Source organism: Mandrillus leucophaeus, unplaced genomic scaffold, assembly GCF_000951045.1.
Source record: "Mandrillus leucophaeus isolate KB7577 unplaced genomic scaffold, Mleu.le_1.0 Scaffold18, whole genome shotgun sequence".
Taxonomy (NCBI): Eukaryota; Metazoa; Chordata; class Mammalia; order Primates; family Cercopithecidae; genus Mandrillus; species Mandrillus leucophaeus.
The window spans coordinates 4,963,253-4,989,358 of NW_012101809.1; the positions used below are offsets into that span (position 1 = coordinate 4,963,253).

Consider the following 26,106-nt stretch of genomic DNA (forward strand, 5'->3'; position numbering starts at 1 on the left):
TTTTAGTAGAGACGGGGTTTCACCGTGTTAGCCAGGATGGTCTTGATCTCCTGACCTCGTGATCCTCCCGTCTCGGCCTCCCAAAGTGCTGGGATTACAGGCTTGTGCCACCGCACCGGCCTAGGATCTTCTTTAGGAAGCTTGCCTCCTTTACTGAAGCCTTATCCCTTCCTACATCTTTGTGATCATTTATAATCCAATTTACATTTTAAGTTACTTACATAATTGTTTTATCTTCAAAAAGTGCTTATTCTTTGAAGGCAGAGAATTATATATTCATCTGTAGAGCTACAGTGTATCTCTGACTTAACTGTAGCTGCTTAGTGAGTATTTGCTACATTGAATCTATAACTTACTTTTCTGGAAGAAGGTGGGTGGACTTGTGGTTTTGAAGCAGAGACCTTTGGAAAGATAAAGTATGGATTATCCCGGGCCTGACATCTAAACCATCTATATTGTAGTTCTGAATGTTGTCTAGCATATTGCTGGAACAGTCTGTCTCTTGCCTCGTTGATCACACCTTTCTGAAATCTGCTATGAAGAGAACATGTCACCATTATCTTTTGCATTGTTTTTAGGAGACCCAAACATGGCAGCCCTGGAGGAAAGCTTCCCCCGAGGAGGTACAAGAAAGATCCACAAACCAGAGAAAGCTTTCCAGCAGTCAGTTGAACAAGACAACTTATTTGATGTAAGTAGTATGCTTGTTTGGTGACACTCACTGGAAACTTTTACTCTAGGGTCTTGTGAAAAATGAGCCTTATTTGAGAATGTGTTATTTTCCAGAATTTTTTTTTTGCGTTGAAGTCTGTGTCTATAAATTTAATTCATTTAGAGAGGCCGTACCACCACGATCCTGTATCTTTTGAAACTTGGCATTTAGTATTAGAGTTTAAAGTACAGTTGTTAGCTGGGTGTAGTGGCTCATGCCTGTAATCCCAGCAGTTTGGGAAGCCGAGGCAGGCGGATTAATTGAGGCTAGGAATTCAATACTAGCCTGGCCAACATGGTGAAACCCTGTCTATACTAATACCAAAACTTGCTGGTCATGGTGGTATACCTGTAGTCCTAGCTACTTGGGAGGCTGAGGCATGAGAATTGCTTGAAATGACAAGGCGGAGGTTGCAGTGACCCAATATTGTGCCATTGCTCTCCTGCCTGGGTGAGAGAGCGAGACTCTGTCTCAAAAAACACACAAACAAAATAAAGTGCTGCAGTTTCTTGTTCTTAGGCTCTCTTTGCTATGTGCCATGTTGATGAAGGATGGAGAGGAAGCAGTTTTTTTTTTTTTTGAGACGGAGTCTCACTCTGTTGCCCATGCTGAAGTACAGTGGCGTGAGTAGCTGGGATTACAGGTGCCTGCTACCATACCTGGCCAATTTTTGTATTTTTGTTAGAGACAGGGTTTCACAATGTTAGCCTGACTGGTCTGAAACTCCTGACCTCAGATGATCCGCCCACCTTGACCTCTCAAAGTGCTGGGATGACAGGTGTGAGCCGCTGCGCCCAGCCGATGTTTTTCTTGTTTTTGTTTTTGTTGTTTAAAGAGATGGGGAGGGATGATGTTTCACTCTGTTACCCAGGCTGGACTTAAACTCCTGGGCTCAGTCGATCCTTCCTCCTTAGCCTCCTGAGTAGCTGGAACAGCAGGCATGTTCCACTGTGCCTGACTGATCATTGCATTTTTACATGGGTTCCACATGTAATGGTCAGAATTTACATTAGACTTCACAGTCTCACCTAGACTAGACTGTGCTCCAAATGCTTGGGGAAAGGGAACTAACATTTGAGTGTGTGGCTTTAGGTCTATATTATGTAACCTTTTCAACTGTGCTGTAAAGCAGCAATTGCAGTTCCATGATGAGGAACAGTGTCTTGCTCTGTCGCCCAGGCTGGAGTGCAGTGTTGTGATCTCAGCTCACTGCAATCTCTGCTTCCTGGGTTCAAACGATTCTCCTGCATCAGCCTCCGGAGTACCTGGGACTATAGGTGTGTGCTGCCATGCCCGGCTAAATTTTTTTGTATTTTTAGTGTAAAAAAATACAGCCTGTTGGCCAGGCTGGTCTTTAACTCCTAGTCTCAAGTGATCAGCCCGCCTTGGCCTCCCAGAGTGCTGGGATTACAGTCAGGAGCCACTGTGCCTGGACTTTATATAATTTAGCTGAAACCACATAGCTTGTTATGGTTGAAAAGATGAGAGTTTAACTTGGGTCTGTGTAACTCCAGTGTCCATTTTCATGCACTCTTCTACATTGCTTCTCAAACTGAGGAACCCCAGTGTTCATCCCAGTCAAGAGAGGAAGAACAGAGAGGAAGAACACAAGAGAGAAGAGACTTTGGGAACATGAAGGAGGCTTCTCAGACCTTGGGCAGAGGGAGCATTGGCAGCTCTTTTTTTTTTTTTTTTAAACAAGAATTAAAGGAACACTTGGGAGTGGGATGGAGTAGGGTGGAGTGAAGGAGTAACAAAGCAAGGTGAGTGATTACCTGAAATAGGAGGGAAAAGTCAGATTGCTTCTTACTCTTTTGGGTCTTTGTGGGTTCCCCCTACCCGCTTCTAGATTTCTACTGAAGAGGGATCCACCAAAAGAAAAAAGAGCCAGAAGGGGCCAGCAAAAACAAAAAAGTTGAAAATCGAAAAGAGAGAAAGCAGCAAGTCCGCAAGAGAGAAGTTTGAAATCCTTAGTGTTGAGGTTTGTTAAAGTTGGTTTTCATTTAAACAATTGACCTTGGTTGCTTAAGTTTGTGTATGTTCTTTCTCTCTTCTTCCCTTCTTTTTTCCCTTAATTCCATTTTCCCCTTAATATATTATACTTCGTGTGTGTGTGTAGAGATTCTTGCAATTTATGATAAGGACTGAGCATAATTTCATTCTGTTGCTAACCGATGCTAGGAATCTTTTTTTTTTTCCTTTGTATTTATTTATTATTTTCCAGAGACAGGCCTGACTCTCTTGCTCAGGCTGGAATGCAGTGGCATGATCATAGCTCACTTTAGCCTTGAACTCCTGGGCTCAAGCAATCTTCCTGCCTCAGCTTCACCTGAGCAATTGGGACTACTGCAAGTGTGTGTCACCTTGCCCAGCTAAGTTTTAAATTTTTTGTGGGGCTTGGATCTTGCTCTTTTGCCTAGGTTGGTCTTGAACTCCTGTGCTCAAGCAGTCCTCCTGCCTCAGCCTCCCAAAGTGTTGGGATTATAGACATGAGCTACCCACCATGCCTGCCCCCTTTTTTTCCTTTAGAACTGCTGTGGGCTTGTGTCCTCACAGGACTTGTGTTGTCATATATTCAGAGGTTAGAATGGACAGTAACTTTAGCAGTTATTCTAATCCTATCCATTCATTTCATATATGTGAATCCCATCTCCAAGAATTGAAGTGGTCTGACTGTGTTCCTTACATTTTTATTTTTTTATTTTTAAATTATTTTATTTAATTAATTAATTTATTTATTTTGAGACAGAGTCTCGCTCTGTTGCCCAGGCTGGAGTGCAGTGGTGTGATCTCGGCTCCCTGCAACCTCTGCCTACCAGGTTCAAGTGATTTTCCTGCCTCAGCCTCCTGAGTAGCTGGGATTACAGGTACACGCCACCACGCCTGGCTAATTTTTGTATTTTTAATAGAGACGGGGTTTCACCATGTTGGTCAGACTGGTCTGGAACTCCTGACCTCGTGATCCACCCGCCTTGGCCTCCCAAAGTGCTGGAATTACAGGCGTGAGCCACTGCGCCCAGCCTTCTTACATTTTTGGATGATAACACCAATATATGTTAGCTTTAAAAAAAAAAAGAAGTTAAATAACTTTGAAGGGGAACATTCAGATTTGAAGGGGAACTTTGAAGTGGAACATTCAGATTCAGAGTCAGTATTTTGTCCTATATGATACTTTAAAAAAAATTGTTAGATTTGGTGCCAACATTAGAAAACTAAAAATTTTTTTTATTTGAGATGGAGTCTCGCACTGTCTCCCAGGCTGGAGTGCGGTGACGCCTTCTCTGCTCTGCTCACTGCAAGCTCCGCTTCCCAGGTTCATGCCATTCTCCTGCCTCAGCCTCCCGAGTAGCTGGGACTACAGGCGGCCGCCACCACGCACGGCTAAGTTTTTGTATTTTTGGTAGAGACAGGGCTTCACCACGTTAGCCAGGATGGTCTCAATCTCCTGACCTCGTGTTCTGCCTGCCTTGGCCTCCTAAAGTGCTGGGATTACAGGCGTGAACCACTGCACCTGGCCGAAAACTAAAATTTTTTTTACATGAAAAAAATTTTTCATGTAAGCACAAGGCCTGTATTCCCTCATGTTTGTAATGACAAGGAGCTGAGTAGTGGTTGTGCCCTTTAGACCTGGTATGGTCACTCCAGACTGCCACTGTCTCCACTAGCTAGCTGGCTTCCTTCATTGTGTTATCTGCCAGGCATTTGAATTTGGGTTGCTCAGAATAAGGTAAAAGGCAAAGGTGTCCTCCAGTATCCCAGTGCTGTTAACACTGTTGTATAATCTAGACCTTTCACAGTGCTCGGTCAGATATTTGAGAAGTTCACTGATATGTCCACATGTGTATTTCTTTTCACTTATAAAATTCCTGTAGGCTTTTATTTATTTATTTATTGTTATTTTTTATTTTCGAGACAGTTTCACTCTTGTTGCCCAGGCTGGAGTGCAGTGGCGTGATCTCAGTTCATTGCAACCGCTGCCTCCCAGGTTCAACTGATTCTCTTGCCTCAGCCTCCCGAGTAGTTGGAATTACAGGCATCTGCCACCATGCCTGACTAATTTTTGTATTTTTTAGTAGAGACGGGGTTTTGCCGTGTTGGCCAGGCTGCTCTCGAACTCCTGACCTCAGGTAATCCACCCACTTCGGCCTCCCAAAGTTTCGGGATTACAGGCGTGAGCCACCGTGCCCGGCCTATTTTTTATCTTTTTTTTTTTTTGAGATAGGGTGTCACTTTGTTGCCAAGGCTGGAGTACAGCGGTGTGATCACGGCTCACTGCAGACTCAACCTCCTGGCTCAAGCGATCTATTCACCTCAGAGTACCTGCGACTACAGGCGTGCACCACTATGCCTGGCTAATCTTTTTTTTGTAGAAACTATGTTGCCCAGGCTGGTCTCGAACTCCTGAGCTCAGGCAGTCCTGCCTTGGCCACCCAGAGTATTGGAATTATAGGCGTAAGCCACTGTGCTTGGCCTCATAGCTTTTAAATTGAGACTAGAAGCCAGACCTTCCAATCTTTCCTGTTGTTGTTCCTGTCCTTATTGTACACATTTCACTTTTTCTCTTCTAGTCCCTGTGTGAGGGAATGCGGATTCTGGGTTGTGTAAAAGAGGTAAATGAACTGGAACTGGTGATTAGTCTCCCCAACGGCCTCCAGGGGTTTGTGCAAGTCACTGAAATCTGTGATGCCTACACCAAAAAGCTGAATGAGCAGGTGACACAAGAACAACCTCTGACGGTAAGGGAAATCCGAATGAAGCCTGTTATTGAAAATAAGTGGAACACAAATAGATTTAAAATTACAACTTTGCCAGGTGCTAAGAAGGGAAGGTACAAGGTCCCATGAGAGTTTATTATAAAGGAATTTTTGACTAAGTTGTTGAGGAAGGGATGCTTAAGCTGAGATCTAAAGAATGAGGGTTCCCTAGATAAAGAAGGAATGGCGCTCAGGCAGAAGCAATGTGATATATAATAGAGAGAAGGCTAGTATGTCTAGGTAAGGAGAACAAGAGAGAGTGTGATGTGAGATGGGCAGGAGATCCTGAATGGGGGCCAGGGCATATGCAGCCTTGCAGACCATTTTAAGTATTGTTTTTAAATTCTAGAATCAATGGGAAGTCCTTGAAATGTTCTCACTGGGGTCGGTGAAATGTAGCATAGCGTGTAGATTGAAGAGGCATGAGAAGTTCCTTAGAGACAAGTTAGGAGGCTCTTGTAGTCGTTCATGTCCTGAGATTGATGGTGACCTGGGTTCAGGATTTCCTGAGGACTGAGGAGGCAAAGTCATTGCTTGGTGATAGATTCAGTATGGGTGGTGGGGCAGATAGAGGTGTCAGGACTGAGTTCTAGGTTTCTGTGGTGCATGAGTTGATACTTGGTCATGACATCCTGAGATAGGAAACCCTGAAGAGGACCTGGATTGGCAGAGATGATCTTGATTTTTCAGTTTTTGAGACAGAGTCTCACTCTGTTGCCCAGGCTGGAGTGCAGTGGTATGATCTCAGCTCACTGAAACTTCCGTCTCCTGGGTTCAAGCGATTCTCCTGCCTCAGCCTTCCCAGTAGCTGGGATTGCAGGAGCCTGCCACTGCACCCAGCTAATTTTTGTATTTCAGTAGAGACAGGGTTTCACCATGTTGGCCAGGCTGGTCTCGAACTCCTGACCTCAAATGATCCACCCGCCTTGGCCTCCCAGAGTGTTGGGATTATAGGTGTGAGCCACCATGCCTGACCTATAATTTTTTTTTTTTTTTTTTTTTGAGATGGAGTTTCACTCTTTCGCCCAGGCTGGAGTGCAGTGGCATGATCTCAGCTCACTGCAGCCTCCAACTCCCAGGTTCAAGCAGTTCTCCTGCCTCAGCCTCCTGAGTAGCTGGGATTTCAGGCAAACATCACCACACCCAGCTAATTTTTGTATTTTTAGTAGAGATAGGGTTTTACCATGTTGGTCAGGCTGATCTCAAACTCCTGACCTCAGGTGATCTGCCCGCCTCGGCCTCCCAAAGTGCTGGGATTACAGGCATGAGCCACTGCGCCCGACCCTCAAGTGCTTTTTAATGGTCATGTAAGAGATAGACTGCAAAACTGACCACTGGATTTAGCAATATGGAACTCATTGGTGGTTCTATGGGGAGATAAAGTGGTGGAGTGAGAGGGGTGGAAAGCAGATGGCAGTGAGCCAAAGAGTGAGTAAGAGATGAAGTAGAGGCAGAAAGTGTAGACAACTCTTTTGACATGTCATTTTACATGCCAGTTATGTAGAAATATTTGAAGGCCTTATGCTGAAATTCAAGACTGTGGCTAGGCCACAGACCCAACTTCCTTTGTGGATGCGGGGGTTATTCCTCACCTACCTTTTGGGTTCTTTGGCGTCTGAGGATGAGAAGTCACTGAGCCAAGGCTGGGTAATGGAGTTTTGGTTCAGGAGAAGGGTGTGTATCAGGTCTTTCTCATTTGTGTTATGCAGGACCTACTTCACTTGCCTGAACTTTTCTCACCTGGAATGCTGGTAAGATGTGTGGTGAGCAGTCTGGGCATCACAGACAGGGGTAAGAAGAGTGTCAAGCTGTCTCTGAACCCCAAAAATGTCAACAGAGTGCTGAGTGCTGAGTCCCTGAAGCCTGGCATGGTAGGTATCTAGGGTCAGGGAGGAGGAGTGGGCAGTGTGCCTTCTCCCTGCCTCCTAGGGAGCATGGTCTAGGCCACCTTTTACTCTCAGCTTAACTGTTACACGTAGGAGTGGGTCTTTTTCTGGAAGGAAGGTCTCTTGGGTTCTTTGGATACGTAATGGACATTGAAGACTTGAACCTAATCATTACATTGGAGAAGAGAAAAGAGAAATCAAGTCCAAATTTCTTTTGTTTTGAGTCAGAGTTTCGCTGTTGTTGCCCAGGCTGGAGAGCAAGGGTGTGATCTTGGCTCACCACAACCTCCACCTCCCGGGTTCAAGCGATTCTCCTGCCTCAGCCTCCTGAGTAGCTGGGATTACAGGCATGCGTCACCATGCCCAGGTAATTTTATATTTTTAGTAGAGACTGAGTTTCTCCGTGTTGGTCAGGCTGGTGTCGAACTCCCAACTTCGGTCTCCCAAAGTGCTGGAATTACAGGTGTGAGCCACCGTGCCTGGCTAAGCAAGTCCAAATTTCACTGGTGGCAAAGAAAAATGCCTCCTGGAAGCCTTAGCAGGGGACTTAGTGATGGTGAGGAGTTCCTCATAGTGCCTTACTTACTGAAACTTCCTTGCACATTCGGTCTTTTACAAAGGCTTCTGGCATTTGTACAGAATGCTTGAAAGTTGCTGTCTGAGAGCAGGTGACGGGGTAGTCAGCGAAGTTAGTCTATCAGCTGTATTAGTGGATATCTCACTACTTTATGTTCAGTCCTGTGGAGATTCAGGAGATGTTAGTCCTGGCTCAGAGCCTTCAAGTGTAGTAGGTACAAAAGGGTAAACTTACACTCATATGGATAATGTAAGTACTCTTGTAATTAATAGGACAGAGATCAATATGATCTTTGCAATGTTGGTTAGATGCAGTAGGATTTAGAAAAGGCCTAGAAAGTTTGGTAGGATTTAGTTGGATAAAAAGGGAATAAAAGTAAGTTAAGTTGCAGGAAATTGACAAGTGTCAAGAGCCTACCATATGACAGGTGACGTTTTGGGCACTTTGATGAAATTCTCACAGCAACCCTGTGAGGCAGGTAGATACTATGCCTTATACATTTGGAAAAATGGACTCAGAAAGGTTTAAGTAACTTACCAAAGACCAAATAGCTAGTAAGTTTCAGAGCCACACTGCTTCCCTTGTAATATAAAGGAGATTGGCATTTTTTTTTTCTTTTTTGAGATGGAGTCTTGCTTTGTTGCCCAGGCTGGAGTGCAATGGTGTGATCCTGGCTCACTGCAACCTCCACCTCCTGGGTTCAAGCAGTTCTCCTGCCTCAGCCTCTTCAGTAGCTGGGATTACAGGCGCGTACCACCACACCCAACTAATTTTTTTTATTTTTAGGAGAGACGGGGTTTCACCATGTTGTCCAGGTTGGTTTTGAACTCCTCACCTCAGGTGATCACCTGCCTCGGCCTCCCAAAGTGCTGGGATTACCGGCATGAGCCACCACGCCCTGCCAGCAGTATTTTTTTAATGTGTTGGAGGTGCTCAGAAGAGACATACTATGACAGTTAGAAGGGTAGTACTGGATTCTCTCAGTAGTCCTGGTTCTGGGAGCGCCCTTGCAGGGTCGAGCAGTTCATCTCTCTTTGCATAACGTAAAAGTCTGCTATCTTTTTTTATGAAGGACAGTCTCACTGTGTTGCCCAGGCTGGAGTGCAGTGGCATGATCTCTTCTCACTGCAACCTCCGTCTCCTGGGTTTAAGCAATTCTTCTGCCTCAGCCTCCTGAGGCAGGGATTACAGGTGCCATGCCTGGCTAATGTTTGTATTTTTAATAGAGACGGGATTTCACCATGTTGGCCAGGCTGGTCTCAAACTCCTGACCTCAAGTGACCTGTCTGCCTCGGCCTTCCAAAATGCTGGGATTACAGGCGTGAGCCACCGTGCCCAGCCGAAAGTCTGCTATCTTTTGAAAGCACTCGAGGCAAGAGATTCTTCTATATTGTTCCATCATTCAGCTGTGTTAAACATTTCTCATTGCCTGGCAACCGTCAGATCCTTCAAGCCTGGGAGTATTGAATTTGATGTCTGCTGTCTAGTGGGATTGTGGCTTAAAGTTAAACGTGGGGGTGGGATAGTGGCAGAGTGGGAGCTTAGTGGCAGGAACATTCAAGTTTGAACGTTTGTTGTGTGTCCCATTACCTTTGAATTGGAACTTTGGGGACTACTTTCTCTTCCCCAGCTACTTACAGGTACTGTATCCAGCCTGGAAGACCATGGCTACCTAGTGGACATTGGTGTTGATGGGACCAGAGCTTTTCTGCCACTGCTGAAAGCCCAGGAGTACATCAGACAGAAGAACAAAGGTGAGGGCAAGAAAAGGGGCCAGTACCTGGTGGTGAGGTGGTACATGTGGGGATTATATTTAAGTGCCATTTTGATGAGTAACGTGACAGAATGGTGACCCTGAAGGTGCTGTGGCTTTGGTTAAACCAGCACTTAATCCTAGTTAATAGGAAAGGAAAGATGTATGAAGGGCCAGCGAGTGGCAGGGTCTCACTAAGATCTGATGGAACAGTGTCAGTTTTTCTCACCTGGAAGATTCCACTGCAATTTGGGCCTCCATGGCTTCTGAACCAGCAATCTCCTGGCTTGTTGAGATGTTCATATTTTTGTATGGTAATTGAATTCCAGATCAATTAGGATAACTTCATTTCCTTCTTGTAGTTGGCGCCTTAGAGATTGGGAATGTGGGGAGTAATCGATGCTAATTGGGCAGGTAGGCCATGGGTCTCTTCAGGTATTACTTGGGCCCATGTTAAAAGTCCTTCTCATAGAGACATTTTTCCTTTTGGGGTCTGGATCTGGGCTTTCAGGTGCTAAACTAAAGGTGGGTCAGTACCTGAACTGCGTCGTTGAAAAGGTGAAAGGCAACGGAGGAGTTGTTAGTCTGTCTGTTGGTCACTCAGAGGTTTCTACTGCCATTGCTACTGAAGAGCAGAGCTGGACCCTTAATAACTTACTACCAGGACTGGTGGTCAAAGCTCAGGTGCAGAAGGTAAGCTGTTCATTGCTACTACTACTTTTTAAAACAAAAATAATTCTTTTAAAAATATTACATGCATATGGGCTAAAACTACTGTCTAATAAGGGTAGTCACTAGTCACTTATGCCCATTGAGCACTTCAGATGTGGCCAGTGCCACATGTTGAAATGATAATATGTTGGATATATTAGGTTAAAAAAACTATACTAAAATGTCTTTTGTTTCTTTGTAGTTTCTAAAATGTGATTGCCAGAAAACTTAAAATTACATGTGTGGCTAGCATTGTATTTCTGTGGATGGTGCTGATCTAAAGGGTCAAATGGAATTAAAAGGTTTATAATGAAGAACTTATCCGTCATAACCCCCATCTTTAACTCTTTTAGCTTATGTTTTGAAATTTCTCTCCATATTTTTGAGTAATAAGCTTCTGCTAGTATCTCTTGAGTTTTCAATCTTAGGCATTGAGTTTTAACTTTTTTTCAAGCTAGAAAACATTTAGGTCTCTCTTTTTTTCATTAAAATATATATATATTTTGTAGAGATGAAGTCTTACTATGTTGCCCAGGCTGGTGTTGAACTCCTGAGCTCAAGCGATCCTCCCACCCTGGCCTCCCAAAGTGCTTGGATTACAGGCGTGAGTGACCTCGCCCAGCATACTAGCATGACTTTCCTTTTTTTTTTTTTTTTTTGAGACAGAGTCTCGCCCTGTTGCTCAGGCTGGCATGCAGTGGCACGATCTTAGGTCACTGCAGCCTCTGCCTCCCAGGTTCAAGTGATACCCCTGCCTGAACCTCCCAAGAAGCTGGGACTATAGGCATGCACTACCACACCTGGCTGATTTTTGTATTTTTAGTAGAGACAGGGTTTCACCATGTTGGCTAGGTTGGTGTCAAACTCCTGACCTCAAGTGATCCACCTGTCTGGGCCTCCCCAAATGCTGTGATTACAGGCGTGAGCCACCACACCTGGCCTACTATGACCTTCTTGAATAGCTTTTTTTCTCTTGGAGGTGGCAGTCAGCTTTGTTTTTGTCATTTGCGAAATTCTTTTCCTATCAGTATTTTTTCCTATACCCTCAACTTATTTTCATCTCGCTACAATTCTGCATGCTTTCAAATCCTTTAAGTAAACTACTGGTTTCTTTTTCTTCCCACCTAGAACCCTTTTTGATGTCCTCCTGCTCTAGGATGGACTAGTTGCTCTGTAGGGCTCCTGCATAGCTGGTTTCCTAGGACTTCCCTTCTGCTCTCTCCTCTATCTCTATTGGAGCCTTCTTTGGTCCCATGTGTTCTTCTTTTTCGGTTTACTTCCTCGTTTTAGTGTGGCACATCCAGAAGCATCCTGGGAGAGCCTCTCAACTTTAACTTCCAATTGTCTAGGAAGTTTTTGTTTAGATTGCTGTATTATGAGTGAGGTGCTAAAAAACTGAGCAAGTCTGTGTGTGAGATTGTTGACTGTTTTTTAAATTTTTATAATTTTTATAATTATTATTTTTTTTGAGACAGAGTCTTGCTCTGTCACCCGGGCTGGAGTGCGGTGGCATGATCTCAGCTCATTGCAACCTCCACCATCCAGGTTCAAGTGATTCTCCTGCGTTAGCCTCCCGAGTAGCTGGGACTACAGGCATCCACCACCACGCCCAGCTAATTTTTGTATTTTTATAGAGACAGGGTTTCACTGTGTTGGCCAGGCTGATCTCAAACTCCTGAGCTCAGGTGATCCAGCTGCCTCAGCCTCCCAGAGTGCTAGGATTGTAGGCATGAGCCACCGCGCCCAGCTTCTTGGTGACTATTTAACTTTCCTGTCAGGAACAGGACTAGCAGATTTAATTTGGACAACCTCCTACTGTGATTGTTATAGGTCTTCTCTGGCATGTCAGATTTCTCTAGAAAGGATCTGACAATCTCCACCCAAGAGGGTCTAAGCCTGGCTGCCTGAGAATGAGTACGAGAAAGGGGCTGGATATTTACATGATATTTAGAATTTAATTGACATTTTCAGAATTTGCACTTTTCCTGTTTTTTGATTCTGGTAACAGTTTTCCTAGAGAATAGGTTTCATATTTTGTGGGGAGGTAAGAGAGAGGACTTAGTTCTCTGATTTCATTCATCTCCCTCATCACTATCTTTTGAGGGGATTGTCACTTTAGCTTTTTGTTGACTCTGTAGGGTGACTTGGCTTGCTTGTGGTCAGTATCTCCCTTTTGCAAGCCTTTGAGTTTTACCTTCCTATACTGGGCAAGTATGTAAGTAACAATCAATTCCAGTTGTCAGGCTGGCAGTTCCCCAAGGATACATGTACAAAGCTCCTTCCACTCCATGGAGGACTCCCAGAGAGTGGGAGGACTGATGTCCTCTCTTAGCTGGAAGGGAGGTGAGCCTACTAAGAAGGAAACAGCCAGTGCAGGAATTGTTCTGCCGGTTAGTTTTATAGGAAGAAAAGATTGATAAGAGTTAGCTGGGGGAGGAGAGATACACAGTTAGGGATAATGTGGCATTGAGTGTTTACTGTGAGCAGTGTCTTACATTCGTGGTTCTTTCAAAGAACTTTTTTTCATAACTTGTTCTGTTTATTTCTAGGTGACCCCATTTGGCCTTACACTAAACTTCCTCACATTCTTCACGGGCGTGGTTGATTTTATGCACCTGGATCCCAAGAAAGCTGGAACATATTTCTCAAATCAGGCAGTAAGAAATGTTGAACCTGTATTTTCTTGATTCCAACTGTGGTCCATTTGCTGTCCAGTATCACAGCTAGCTACAGGGAGGACCTAGGACTGCATGCATGCAGGTGTGCAGAGAGGAGACGAGAGGAATAATGAAAAGTGTTATGGAGGCCAGACGCGGTGGCTCATATGCTTGTAATCCCAACACTTTGGGAGGCGAGGTGGGCAGATCACTTAAGATTAAGAGTTCAAGACCAGCCTGGCCAACATGGTAAAACCCTGTCTCTACTAAAAATACAAAAATTAGCCGGATGTGGTGGTGTATACCTGTAGTTTCAGCTACTCAGGAACGTGAGGCAGGAGAATCGCTTGAACCCGGGAGGCCGAGGTTGCAGTGAGCTGAGATCGTGCCACTCTATCCAGCCTGGGTGACAGAGTGAGACTCCGTTTCAAAAAAAAAAAAAAAGTTATGGAAAGAAAGTAAGAAGCTCCCAGGGGCCGAACTGAAATTAGAGAAGGAGCAGGTGGAAAAGGAGGCAACTTTTAGTTTTTACTTCATAGTCTTCCATGTAGTTGGTTTTTTTTTTTCCTTTGGTATTACAATTTTTTGTTTTTCTAATTTAAAGTTGTTTAGAAGAATATTTAACATAGGAGAATAAGATACGTTTAAACAGCAAGAGGTGATTTTAAAAGTTCTATGAGTAGTATAGATCCAATTTTGAAAAAATATTTTAAAAAGTACCTCTGGTTAAAATACTGGAAGATTATGCAATCAGGTGTTAATAGTGATGAACTCTGGGTGATTTTTCTGTTCTGTTCTTTTCTTTCGTTTCTTTTCTTTTTTTTTTAGACAGGGTCTCACTCTGTCACCCAGGCTGGAGTGCAGTAGCGCAAACATGGCTCACTGCAGCTTCAGTCTCCTGGGCTCAATTGATCCTGCCATCTCAGTCCTCAGAGTAGTTGGGACCACAGATGCGTGCCACGATGCCTGGCTAATTAAAAAAAAATTCGTAGGCCAGGCATGGTGGCTCACGCCTATAATCCCAGCACTTTGGTAGGCCAAGGTGGGACAATCACAAGGTCAGGAGTTCAAAACCAGCCTGGCCAGCATGGTGAAACTCTGTCTGTACTAAAAATAATAAAAAAAAAATTAGCCAGACTTGGTGGTGTGTACCTGTAGTCCCAGCTACTCAGGAGACTGAGGCAGGAGAATTGCTTGAACCCGGGAGGCAGAGGTTGCAGTGAGCCGAGATTGCGTCACTGCACTCCGGCCTGGGCAACAGAGCAAGAGTCTGTCTCAAAAAAAAAAAAAATTGTAGAGGCAAGGTCTCGCCATGTTGCCCAGGATGGTTTTGAACTCCTGGGCTCAAGGAGTCCCCCATCTTTGCCTCCCGAAGTGCTGGGATTACAGGTATGAGTCACAACACCTGGCTCCGCTTGTATTTAAATATTCAAGTTTTCTACAATGAACATGGATATTTAGGAAGAAAATCCTAATATATGTTATTCAGAATTTTTTAGAATTCTAAAATGATTTCTTTTTTTAAATAGTAATGTATACTATAGAGAATTTATTTATTTATTTATTTTTCGAGACAAAGTCATACACTATTGCCCAGAGTGTAGTACAATGGCACGATCACAGTTAATTGCAACCTCAACCTCCCGGGTTCTGGCAATCCTCCCACCTCAGCCTCCTGAGTAGCTGGGACTACAGATGCATGCCACCACGGCCAGCTAATTTTTTCTGTTTTTTGTAGAGATGGGGTCTCGCTGTGTTGCCCAGGCTGGTCTTAAACACCTGGGCTCAAATGATCCTCCTGCCTAGGCCTCCTACAGTGCTGGGATTATAGGCTTGAGCTACTGCAACTAGCTGAGAATTTTTTTTTTTTAAAGTGAAACTAGGGTTTTATACTACCTAGTGATAATACTGTTAATATTTTCCTAAACCTCTTTTTAGTAATTTTTTTCTCCCTTTAATCATTCGTGTGTGGAATTGAGACATTTTACATGTTTTAATGTCATGAAGAGATCAGGCTTTTTCTCTTAGTTTCAGAGGAGCCTTGGATGTAGTGACACTAGTACATGGTTTCTGTTGTATTACAGATATATTAGCTCCTTGGTGTTGAGGGGACTTGAGTAAACTTTCCTGCTAATTTTTGTGTATTTATTTTATTATTATTTTTTGAGACAGGGTCTCACTCTGTCACCCAGGCTGGAGTGCAGTGGTGTGATCATCACTCACTGCAGCCTTGACCTCCTGGGCTCACTCAGGTGATTCTCCTGCTTCAGCCTCCCAAATAGTGCACGCCACCGTGCTTGACTAATTTTTTTTTTTTCTTTTTTTTTTGAGACTAAGTCTCACTTCGTCACCCAGGCTGGAGTGCAGTGGCACAGTCTTGGCTCACTGCAACGTCTGCCTCCCATTTCAAGTGATTCTTGTGCCTCAGCCTCCTGAGTAGCTGGAAGTACAAGTACGTGCCACCATGCCCGGCTATTTTTTTTTTTTTTTGGAGACAGAGTCTTGCTCTGTCGCCCAGGCTGGAGTGCAGTGGCGCTATCTCAGCTTACTGCAGCCTCCGCCTCCTGGGTTCAAGCGATTCTCCTGCTTCAGCCTTTTGAGTAGCTGGGATTACAGGCGCCTGCCACCACACCCAGCTCACTGCTGGGTTTTTTTTTGTATTTTTAGTAGAGACGGGGTTTCACTGTGTTAGCCAGGATGGCCTTGATCTCCTGACCTCGTGATCCGCCTGCGTCGGCCTCCCAAAGAGCTGAGATTACAGGCATGAGCCACCGCTTCCAGCCTAACTTTCTGTTTTTTAAATCTAGAGATGAGGTTTCGCCATGTTGGCTGGGCTATCTCAAACTCCTGATCTCAAGTGATCTGCCCACCTCAGACTCCCAAAATGCTGGGATTACAGGCGTGAGCCATGATCCCCGGCCAAATTTTTGTATTTTTTGTTGAGATAGGGTTTCACTATGTGCGCAGGCTGGTCTCTGACTCCTGAGCTCAAGTGATCCACCTGTCTCGGTATCCCAAAGTGCTGGGATTATCAGTGTGAGCCACTATAACTGGCTTGAGTAAGTTTTGATTTAGTCAGACATGGTCCCTATGGGACATTTTGACTTTGTTGCATGCTGCTTCAGTATGGAAGCCAGTTTGAGTACTTACCTACTAAGGATGTGAGTACTCACATACCTGGTTAGCATGTGGAGAGGCTTGATGCCTGGAAGGTCTGCTCTAGGGTGCTCCTGTGTGCCTCCTCCTGCTCACCCTGCCTTTCCTTTTGTCTAGGTGAGGGCTTGCATCCTCTGCGTCCATCCTCGAACCAGAGTTGTGCGCCTGAGCCTGCGCCCCATCTTCCTACAGCCTGGACGCCCACTCACCCGACTCTCTTGCCAGAACCTTGGAACGGTGCTGGATGATGTTCCTGTCCAGGGCTTTTTCAAAAAGGCTGGGGCCACCTTCAGGCTGAAGGATGGGGTTCTGGCGTATGCCCGGGTAAGGAGGCCTCTTTGTTTGGTCAGGGATCTTATCACTGGAAGGACTTTTGGAGCACAGGGGGCCGTTTCTGCTTCTTTCATCCCTTGATGCTAGTTTAGAATTTCTGGATATTGCAGTTCTAATTCCTGTTCATAGTGATTAGAACAATGTCTGTTGACTGTGTTAGGATGCCTTAGAACCAGCTTGCCATATCTGATACTTGGTTAATGGTTAAGTGTAAGGATGAGTTAAGATCCAGACCAGGGCCCAGCAGAGTTTTTCTTAAAGGGCTAGGTCATAAATACTTTAGGCTGTGAGCCCTGTGGTGGTCTCTGTCCTAATTGTTCAATGCTGTTGTTATGGCTTGAAAGCAGCCATAGACAGTACGTAAATGAACGGATGGCTGTATTCCAATACAACTTCTATTTACTAAAACAGGCACTAGGCACAGTTGACTGATCTATGTTCTGGACTTTCTCTGACCTTCCTGAAATTCTGTGATGATAAAGAGCAGTTTTTCAGTGTGAAGAATTACTTAACCCGGCAATCAAAGTACTGTTTTTGTGGTACATGATCAGTGTTGAGTCCTCTCTATGGGCTGTAAGGTCTCATTGGCTCAGACCTATTGTCTCTGGCTTGTCCTCAATCACTTGGTACTTTGCAGCTCAGCCATCTCTCTGATTCTAAGAATGTCTTCAATCCTGAGGCCTTCAAGCCAGGGAACACTCACAAGTGTAGAATTATTGACTACAGCCAAATGGATGAACTGGCCTTGCTCTCTCTACGAACGTAAGTCTGTCATTAACAGGTAGGGGTGTAGAGATGTGCGCCTGTACATGTTCATATTCCGTTTCTCCTGGCTGTGCTTGGGGAGGGTTTTCTTTCTTGCCAGCGTGACTGTGGTAGCCCTGAATTTTAGGCAACCTCTGCCCCAGTTTATTTAATTTTGTGTTTTCTCTTTGTCCTAGATCTATTATTGAAGCTCAGTACCTTAGATATCATGACATCGAACCTGGGGCAGTGGTAAAGGTAAGACCTCAAGCATATAATTAGGTACTCCCTCAGTTTCAGGCGTTCCTTAGTTCACATACAGGTGACTGTCAGCTCGTTAGTCCTCATGTTAACACACTGAATGTCATTTTCCTTACCTTTGCCTGCTGACTAGAATTTCTTTCTTTTTCTTTGGGTAACTCGTAATTAATTTCAAGGTAAGATCTTACTAGCACCACCCAGCTACACAATGGCAGTAGATCATAAATCCTGAGATTTGGGATTTGATGGTAGTTAGTAGACCAGATCAAAAGTTAGTCCTGTGATTATTGAGCTTCCTGGAATATTAGTGAGAAGCCAGTTCCAGATACCTGTCCTCTCCAACCATTTGGTTCTAATCGAGCAGCTCCCTTTATATGTAGAGTTTATTCCTCAGGACACCTTGACATAGTCCCTTTCTTTGGGGAATGTATTTTAAGGCACACAGAAAGCACATGCTCACACAGAAAGATGTGAAGGCTCCCACAAATAAAGCTGATGAAATAATCCAGCTCAGGTTGGGGTGTGTGCTTCACCTATATGCCATCTGGAATAACAGGCACAGTTAGCCCAGGAAGGTGGCTGTGAAGGGGAGGTGTGACATGCCTTGTAAGAGGTGGGGGAAAGGCCATTCTTGAGACATTGAGGCAGCTTATCTTTGGACTCTCTAGGGCATAGTGCTAACCATAAAGTCATATGGGATGCTGGTGAAGGTGGGCGAGCAGATGAGGGGCCTGGTACCTCCCATGCACCTGGCTGACATCCTGATGAAGAATCCAGAGAAGAAGTACCACATTGGGGATGAGGTCAAGTGCCGGGTAAGCCTCCTGAAGGGTCTCTTGGAATTTTGGCTAGATGGGAAGAGAGCAGTTCTCAACTGAAGTTTCTGCCTTTTTCCACAAAGTGAGTGTGTAATGTCTGTAGTGTGTCTAGTACTGTACCTGGCATTGGGAAGAGAAAAGTGAGTCCCTGTTTTGTGTAGTATAATTGGGAGTTAAAATATTCATACATGAAGAGAGAGCAAGCCAGCCTGTGATCTTTTTTTTTGAGACGGAGTCTCGCTCTGTCGCCCAGGCTGGAGTGCAGTGGCCGGATCTCAGCTCACTGCAAGCTCCGCCTCCCGGGTTCACGCCATTCTCCTGCCTCAGCCTCCCGAGTAGCTGAGACTATAGGCGCCCGCCACCTCGCCCGGCTAGTTTTTTGTATTTTTTAGTAGAGACGGGGTTTCACCCTGTTAGCCAGGATGGTCTCGATCTCCTAACCTTGTGATCCGCCCGTCTCGGCCTCCCAAAGTGCTGGGATTACAGGCTTGAGCCACCGCGCCCGGCCAGCCTGTGATCTTTTGCCATGTGGCTTGGTGCAGGTGGTGTGCTGTGGTCACACCTGAGAAAGGGGAGGCGAGGGTGGGCTGGAGCAGCCAGAATTGTTGACGTTATCAATAGCAACTGCCACTAACAGGTATTCTGTGCCAGTTTCTATGCTAGGCATGTGACAGGCATTATTTCATTTAATCCTTGAAACGACCCTAACAATTAAGTACTATTATTTTCATTTTGCAGGTGGGAAAATTAAAGCTTAGGAAAGCCAACTGTCTTGCCCAGAGTCACACAGCTAATAAACGGCAGAACCAGTTTTTGAATGTCAGCTCTGTATGACAATAACGTTTTCTAGATTTCTGGCAGAGGTAGCACTTGAACTAGAAAGGATAGGTAGGATTTGGGAGATTGGGGAGAGCAAAGGTTGTGTTCTAGGCACAGAAATAGCCCTAGCAAAGCTGCGAAAACATGGGTGAGTTACGACAAAGGCTCGAATCCCACGGAAAGCCTCATAGAGTTGTGAAGCTTCAGTATGATGATGCACACGGAGTGCTCCATGAGCAGGCACTTAGCATGTCAGATTTTCCTGTATTCATTTTATTTCATCATTATTGACTCAGCGGAGGTAATGATTGCCCATTGGTGCAAAATTTTACAGTAGTGGGATCAAGAGTTAAACAGAGTTTTTCTGTCTTTAAGGAGATGACCTTCTGAGGGGGTGAAAGACAGTTGCATCTCCATCTTATTTGATAGCTAATAAACAGCAGTACTAAGGTGGTAAATTGGTTCATCATTGGTTCTGTTAGACTAGATGCAAAGCCCACTAGGAAGGAGCCAAGATGGTGTAGAAGTCAGTGTAACCAAGACTCCACAGAGGTGCCGGGAATGTTGCTTCGTGGTCAGGAGAGGGTAGTGTGCAGCAATTTATGGGAGCAATTACATTTGAAATAGTGATTTGTATGCTGCAGATTGTCATATAGCAGGAAGCAAGAAGAATCTGCCACTGAGTTGATTAGAGGAAAAGCTATAGCAGGTTCTTGGGGAATGGCCCCATGGCTTTTGGGTTTAAGAGGTTGCAGAGACCAGCTCAGTGGCTCTCATGGTAACAGATAACTTGACAGCCTATGTCCCTCCCCTAGGTTTTGCTTTGTGACCCTGAAGCCAAGAAGCTGATGATGACCCTGAAGAAAACCCTGGTTGAGTCCAAACTACCTGTCATTACCTGCTATGCCGATGCCAAGCCTGGTCTGCAGACACATGGCTTCATCATCAGGGTCAAGGACTATGGCTGCATTGTGAAGTTCTACAACAATGTGCAGGGACTGGTGCCCAAGCATGAGCTCAGTACCGAGTATATCCCTGACCCGGAGAGAGTTTTTTACACTGGCCAGGTAACCCTTCCCCTAGACAGGTCCCCTCTACCCTTGGTGACCCCACAAACACAAATATGAAGGAGCAGTAAGTAGTAGGGCTGCCTTTAAGAGTAGTAGGGCTGCCTTTAAGAGGCTGAGGAAGAGAGCACATGGGGCAGTGGGTATGAGCCGGCTAAATGGAGGAGACGGGGAACAGAACAGGGAGAAAGCCTTGGCGAGTTCAGCAGAAGCTGACAAGCTGATGGGTCTCAGGCACGCATGGAAGAGGTCAGTCTTTACCTGTAATAAACCTGTGCCTCTCGTATCAGAAATTGTTGTGAGGTCACTGTCACCACACGGGGGCAGTGCTGTAAAACTAGTGAGTCTTGGTATCACTAGGAAAAACACTTTTTTATTCCTTTAAATGACTTTAAATGGATAGATAATAATTGTACATATTTATGGGGTACAATGTGTTATTTCTTTTTTTCTCTTTTCTTTTTTATTTTTTTCAAGACAGAGTTTCCCTCTGTCACCCAGGCTGGAGTGCAATGGCGTGATCTCAGCTCACTGCAGCCTCCACCTCCCAGGCTCAAGCGATTCTTGAGCTTCAGCCTCCCAAGTAGCTGGGACTACAGGCATGTGCCGGCACACCCAGCTAATTTTTGTAGTTTTAGTAGAGATGGGATTTCGCCGTTTTGGCCAGGCTGGTCTCGAACTCCTGGCTTCAAGCAATCAGCCCACCTTGGCCTTTCAAAGTGCTGGAATTACAGGCCTGAGCCACTAAACCTGGCCACCATGTGATATTTCAATACATGCTTATAATATGTAATGATCAAACCAGGGTAATTATCATCTCCATCACCTCAGAGAGAAAAATAATTTTTAAGACTTGGATGGTACAAAAAAAGTTATTTATGTCTTCTGTTTATCCCAAAGCCTGCCCTGGGAGATTGTGTAGTTCTCAGTGCATTTCTTCTTTTCACCACCTTCTGATCTGATCCAAAGGCTTGGTAGATCTCTCAAGGCCTCTGCAGCACTAGTGGAGGGCATGCTGCAGGGCCTGCAAGGCCTGCTGGGAGGAGTTGGCCAAGCCTGTGTGGTTTCTTGCCAGGTGGTAAAGGTTGCCGTGTTGAACTGTGAGCCATCCAAGGAGAGGATGCTCTTATCCTTCAAGCTGTCAAGTGATCCAGAGCCAAAGAAAGAGCCTGCAGGACACAGTCAGAAGAAAGGAAAAGCCATTAACATTGGGCAGGTACCTGGACTTTTCTGGACAAGCTTTTTTTATGTTACAGTGGCCTGTAAGACACAGTCAGAAGAAAGGAAAAGCCATTAACATTGGGCAGGTACCTGGACTTTTCTGGACAAGCTATTTTATGTTACAGTGGCAGAGAGCAGGGCACCACTAACACATGGTGTATTGGAACCCATGAAGCAGAAAGATAGAGGTAGCTCGATAAGATTTTGGGGCTAGAGGGGTTCTTGAGAGAGGACGTCATATGCATTCCTTCCTGTGTGTCAGAACAAATGGAAGCTGTCCACGAAAGTCCTGTTACAGTGAGGCTTTTCAGCAGTGGGCTGCTGACCTCTTTCCTCTTGGGTCCCTAGGGCCAACCTGCAGTTCTGGCTTTCCTGGGGCTCTGTGGAGGGACTTGAGAGAGGAGTGTGATGGGTCCACACATGAGTCCTCGTGCATGTGCACGTGCATGCATGCTGGGTAGTTGGGGTGGTGAGTGGTGTTTGGAAGAAAGCTGCCTCTTAGAGATCCTTGGTGCCAGAGTTTGATGCCTCCAAGCCCTGTCTGATCCAGACCAGGTTGTTCTCTGCTCATGACAAGTGCTATTTTTGTCTTTCTCTTCCCTGGGTAGTTGGTAGATGTGAAGGTTTTAGAGAAGACCAAAGATGGGCTGGAGGTGGCTGTCCTGCCGCACAACATCCGTGCTTTCCTCCCCACATCTCATCTGTCGGACCACGTTGCCAACGGCCCATTGTTACATCATTGGCTCCAGGCAGGTGACATTCTTCACCGAGTCCTGTGTCTGAGCCAGAGCGAGGGGCATGTTGTATCCTTGACTGGTATCTGTGGAACAGAGGAAGGTGGGGGGCCATGGGCGCTTGGATGGGAAATTCTGGGGAAATTAGTTAGAAACCCCATGGGGAAAAGACAGCTATTTGACCTCAGAAATACCTCCACAAAACCAAACCAGTGACGAAGCCTGTGCTGTGGAAAGTAAGAGCAGGCCTGAGTAAGTGCTGCCAACAGATGCTGTTGGTCAGGGTGGAGTAGCCTGAAAGGTCATAGAGAGGGGGACTCTAGGGGGCTGGAGAAGGAGGCCCAGTGGGCTGCTTGGGAGCACATCTAGCTTTTTGGGGGCTTTCAGTGCTTGCCCCTTGGATTAGAACAATTAATACAGTGGCGTCTGTCCCCCTTTCCTCTTTTTTTTTCACTATGTGCCTTCTCCCCCCAGGGCTATAGGCTCAGGAATATTCCCTTTGGTCTTTGCATAGGTTCTTTGAAGGAGTTTCTGCTCACAGAATGTAAAGTTCATTCTCCTTGGAGTAAAAACGGGCAGAGGAGGGAAAATGAGTTCATCAGTGTGAAAAGGGAGTAGTAGAGGATTGTGTGATAGCTGATCCAGCTGTCAGACCAGAGGGATGAGCCATCCCTTTTTGGTATCCTCTAGTAATCTGCAGATTAGTGAATCGGGAATGGAATAAAACCGTGATTCTCAGCTGTAGTGTGCAGTTGGGCCATGCAGATGGCTGAGTCACACCAAAGTTTCTAATTCAGTAGGTCTGGGTGGTGCTTGAGAACTTGCATTTCTCCCAGGTTTCAGGCAATGTTGATGCTGCTGGTCTGCACACTTAGAGAATTGCTGTAGGAGCAGAGGTCAGCCTGCAGTTCTGTCTTTCTCTGTGGAGAAAGGAGATGGGAGAGATGGACATTTCATCTGCCCTTTCTGGAACATTCCTTGATGAAGTACCACTAGCTTCTTTGCAGGAAGCCGGCCTTGGTCTCCACAGTAGAAGGTGGCCAGGATCCCAAGAACTTCTCAGAAATTCATCCTGGAATGCTGCTCATTGGTTTTGTGAAGAGCATCAAGGACTATGGCGTGTTCATCCAGTTCCCCTCAGGTCTTAGCGGACTGGCCCCAAAAGCTGTAAGTTCAACTCCATGTACAAGGGCTTTGAGGAGAAATACAAGGTCACAGAACCTGAGGGCAGGTGGGGAGGAATATTCTTTTTTTTACTTTTTGTATTTCATTCTTCTTCTTATTATTTATTTATTATTTTTTTGAGACAGCGTCGTTCTGTCTCCCAGGCTGGATTGCAGTGGTGTGATCTCTGCTCACTGTAACCTCCGCCTCCTGGGTTCAAGCGATTTTCCTGCATCAGCCTTCCAAGTAGCTGGTATTACAGGCACCCACCAACATGCCCAGCTTTTTTTTTTGAATGGTAGAGACAGGGTTTTACCATGTTGGCCAGGCTGGTCTTGAACTCCTGACCTTAAGTGATCCACCCGCCTTGGCCTCCCAAACTGCTGTGATTACAGGTGTGAGCTACCGCACCCGGCCAAGGATACTTTACTCTTTTGAAAGATTTTCAGGGGCACCACTTAAGGTGTGTGTGACATAAAGGCACCTGGGAGGGGTGAGTGCAGCTGAGCTTTTGGCCCATGTTCCTCTTGCCCAGCTGTGTGACCATCTGGAGGAAGGGACTCCTTTCCCACTCCACACTACACATTGAAGGCCTTGGTCTCCAGTGTGAAGATGACTGCACTTGTTTTTATTCTCAGCACATTTAGACAGGGAAATTGATCATCCTGAGCTACTGAGTACAGGTTTTGCAGACTTCTGAGGTTTTTCAGGTGTTAAGGGACCAGAATGTCCTTGAAATTATTACCCACCCCCCACCCCCAAGTTCCCATGCACTTTTCAGATGGGAACAATCCCAGCAGTCCCCTAGCGGAGCCTCCTAGTGTACCCGGCATGTCAGCTGAGGCCTGGGCGGGGACGGGACTCACCAAAGTCATGGAAGACAGTCGAGCAAATGGCGTGCAGCTGATTGCTGCCGCAGATCGTTCATCAGTATTTCTTCCCCTCTGTAGGCCTGTCTCCCTGGTGTTTTGCCTGGGAAAATCTCATTTGCATCCCCTGCCAGAAACATTTTAAAAATGGTAGCAGAGGGGAGGGCCCCTGAAACAAGCCCAGTGAGGGGCAGAGGGTTCCCGTAGGTTGTTGGGGTGAGGACAGCCCTGGTGTCTGCCTGGCTTGCCGTGAATGTGCCTTCTTGCCCGAGTGCCCTCTCCTGGAGGCTCTGGTTTTTTTGTTTGTTTGTTTTTTGTTTTTTTTTTTGAGATGGAGTCTCATTCTGTCGCCCAGGCTGGAGTGCAGTGGTGCAATCTCCGCTCACTGCAACGTCCGCCTCCCAGATTCAAGTGATTCCCCTGCCCCAGCCTCCCAAGCAGCTGGGATTGCAGGTGCGTGCCACCACTCCTGGCTAATTTTTGTATTATTAATAGAGTCGGGGTTTCAGCATGTTGGTCAGGCTGGTCTGGAACTCCTGACCTCGTGATTCACTCGCCTCAGCCTCCCAGAGTGCTGGGATTACAGGCGTGAGCCACCGCTCCCAGCCAATCCGGAGGCTTTGTTTTTATGGAAGGGGAGTAGAGCTGTGTTCAGAGAGGGTTTGGGGGAGCTTCCTGGGCCCCATTTCCCCCCACTCACATCCCCCTTTCTGGGGACATCAAGTGGGTTGTCTTAATGAAGACCTTTCCTCTTCTCATCTCCTGCCTGTTCTTCTCTTCAGATCATGAGTGACAAATTTGTAACCTCCACAAGTGACCACTTTGTTGAGGGCCAGACAGTAGCAGCAAAGGTGACCAATGTGGATGAGGAGAAGCAGCGAATGCTGCTGTCACTGCGGCTGTCGGACTGTGCTCTGGGGGACTTGGCTACCACCAGCCTCCTCCTCCTGAGTCAGTGCCTGGAGGAGCTGCAGGGCGTGCGCAGCCTCATGAGCAACCGAGGTGGGGCACCTGTGGGGCACCTGTGGGGCAGGGGAGATGGGCCAGGGGTGGGAGTATGCGTTGTAAATTACACCTATTGTTAGGTGAGTTGCTGGGCTTCCCAGAACATAAGAAAAAATTTTTTTGGTTAACTTTTTTTTTTAATGGAAGTATGACCTGCATAAAGTACTTATTATTATTATTATTATTATTATTATTATCGAGGCCAAGTCTCACTCTGTCACCTGGGCTGGGGTGCGGTAGCGTGATCTTGGCTCACTGCAACTTCCACCTCCCAAGTTCAAGCGATTTTCCTTCCTCAGCCTCTGGAGTAGCTGGGATTACAGGCACCCGCCACCATGCCTGGCTAATTTTTGTATTTTTAGAGAAGACAGGGTTTCGCCATGTTGGCCAGGCTGGTCTCAAAGTCCTGACCTCACGTGATCCACCCGCCCTGGCCTCCCAAAGTGCTGGGATTACAGGTGTGAGCCGCTGCGCCCGGCCATAGTGCATAGTTATTACGTGTGCAGCTTAATCAATGTTTATATTACACCCCTTTAAGATAAAGGCCATTACGAGCATCCTAGATGTCCCCTTCTCCCCACTGCCAGTCCAGAGTCAAAGTTTCCCTTAGTTCTGTGGCTTTATATTTGCATTTGTTGTGAATTCACTCACCTTTTCACCTTTCATTCCTTTATTCAGCAGATGAAATGGAACTGGGACCTGCCAGGCTTTGTAAGGGGTTATTATTCTGACCCTCTTAGACTTTGAACCATTGTGTGGGATTGTTGTAACTTTTTTTTTTTTCTTTTTTTTTTTTTGAGACGGAGTCTCGCTCTGTCGCCCAGGCTGAAGTGCAGTGGCCGGATCTCAACTCACTGCAAGCTCC

The 26,106-nt window shown here is 45.8% G+C and overlaps 1 protein-coding gene across 1 annotated transcript in view; it reads left to right on the forward strand.

Annotated features, from left to right (window-relative positions):
* Window positions 1-26,106, forward strand: part of PDCD11 (programmed cell death 11) — a 60,378-nt gene that overhangs the window by 1,481 nt on the left and 32,791 nt on the right. The window contains exons 2-17 of the mRNA XM_011977537.1: window positions 579-691; window positions 2,562-2,693; window positions 5,281-5,448; window positions 7,176-7,337; window positions 9,560-9,683; window positions 10,194-10,375; window positions 12,943-13,050; window positions 16,324-16,530; window positions 17,177-17,301; window positions 17,481-17,541; window positions 18,213-18,359; window positions 19,997-20,248; window positions 21,324-21,464; window positions 22,078-22,272; window positions 23,200-23,370; window positions 25,019-25,238. Coding sequence (XP_011832927.1) covers window positions 590-691; window positions 2,562-2,693; window positions 5,281-5,448; window positions 7,176-7,337; window positions 9,560-9,683; window positions 10,194-10,375; window positions 12,943-13,050; window positions 16,324-16,530; window positions 17,177-17,301; window positions 17,481-17,541; window positions 18,213-18,359; window positions 19,997-20,248; window positions 21,324-21,464; window positions 22,078-22,272; window positions 23,200-23,370; window positions 25,019-25,238 — 2,497 coding nt within the window. The 5' untranslated portion in view covers window positions 579-589. The remainder of the gene's footprint in view (window positions 1-578; window positions 692-2,561; window positions 2,694-5,280; window positions 5,449-7,175; window positions 7,338-9,559; window positions 9,684-10,193; window positions 10,376-12,942; window positions 13,051-16,323; window positions 16,531-17,176; window positions 17,302-17,480; window positions 17,542-18,212; window positions 18,360-19,996; window positions 20,249-21,323; window positions 21,465-22,077; window positions 22,273-23,199; window positions 23,371-25,018; window positions 25,239-26,106) is intronic.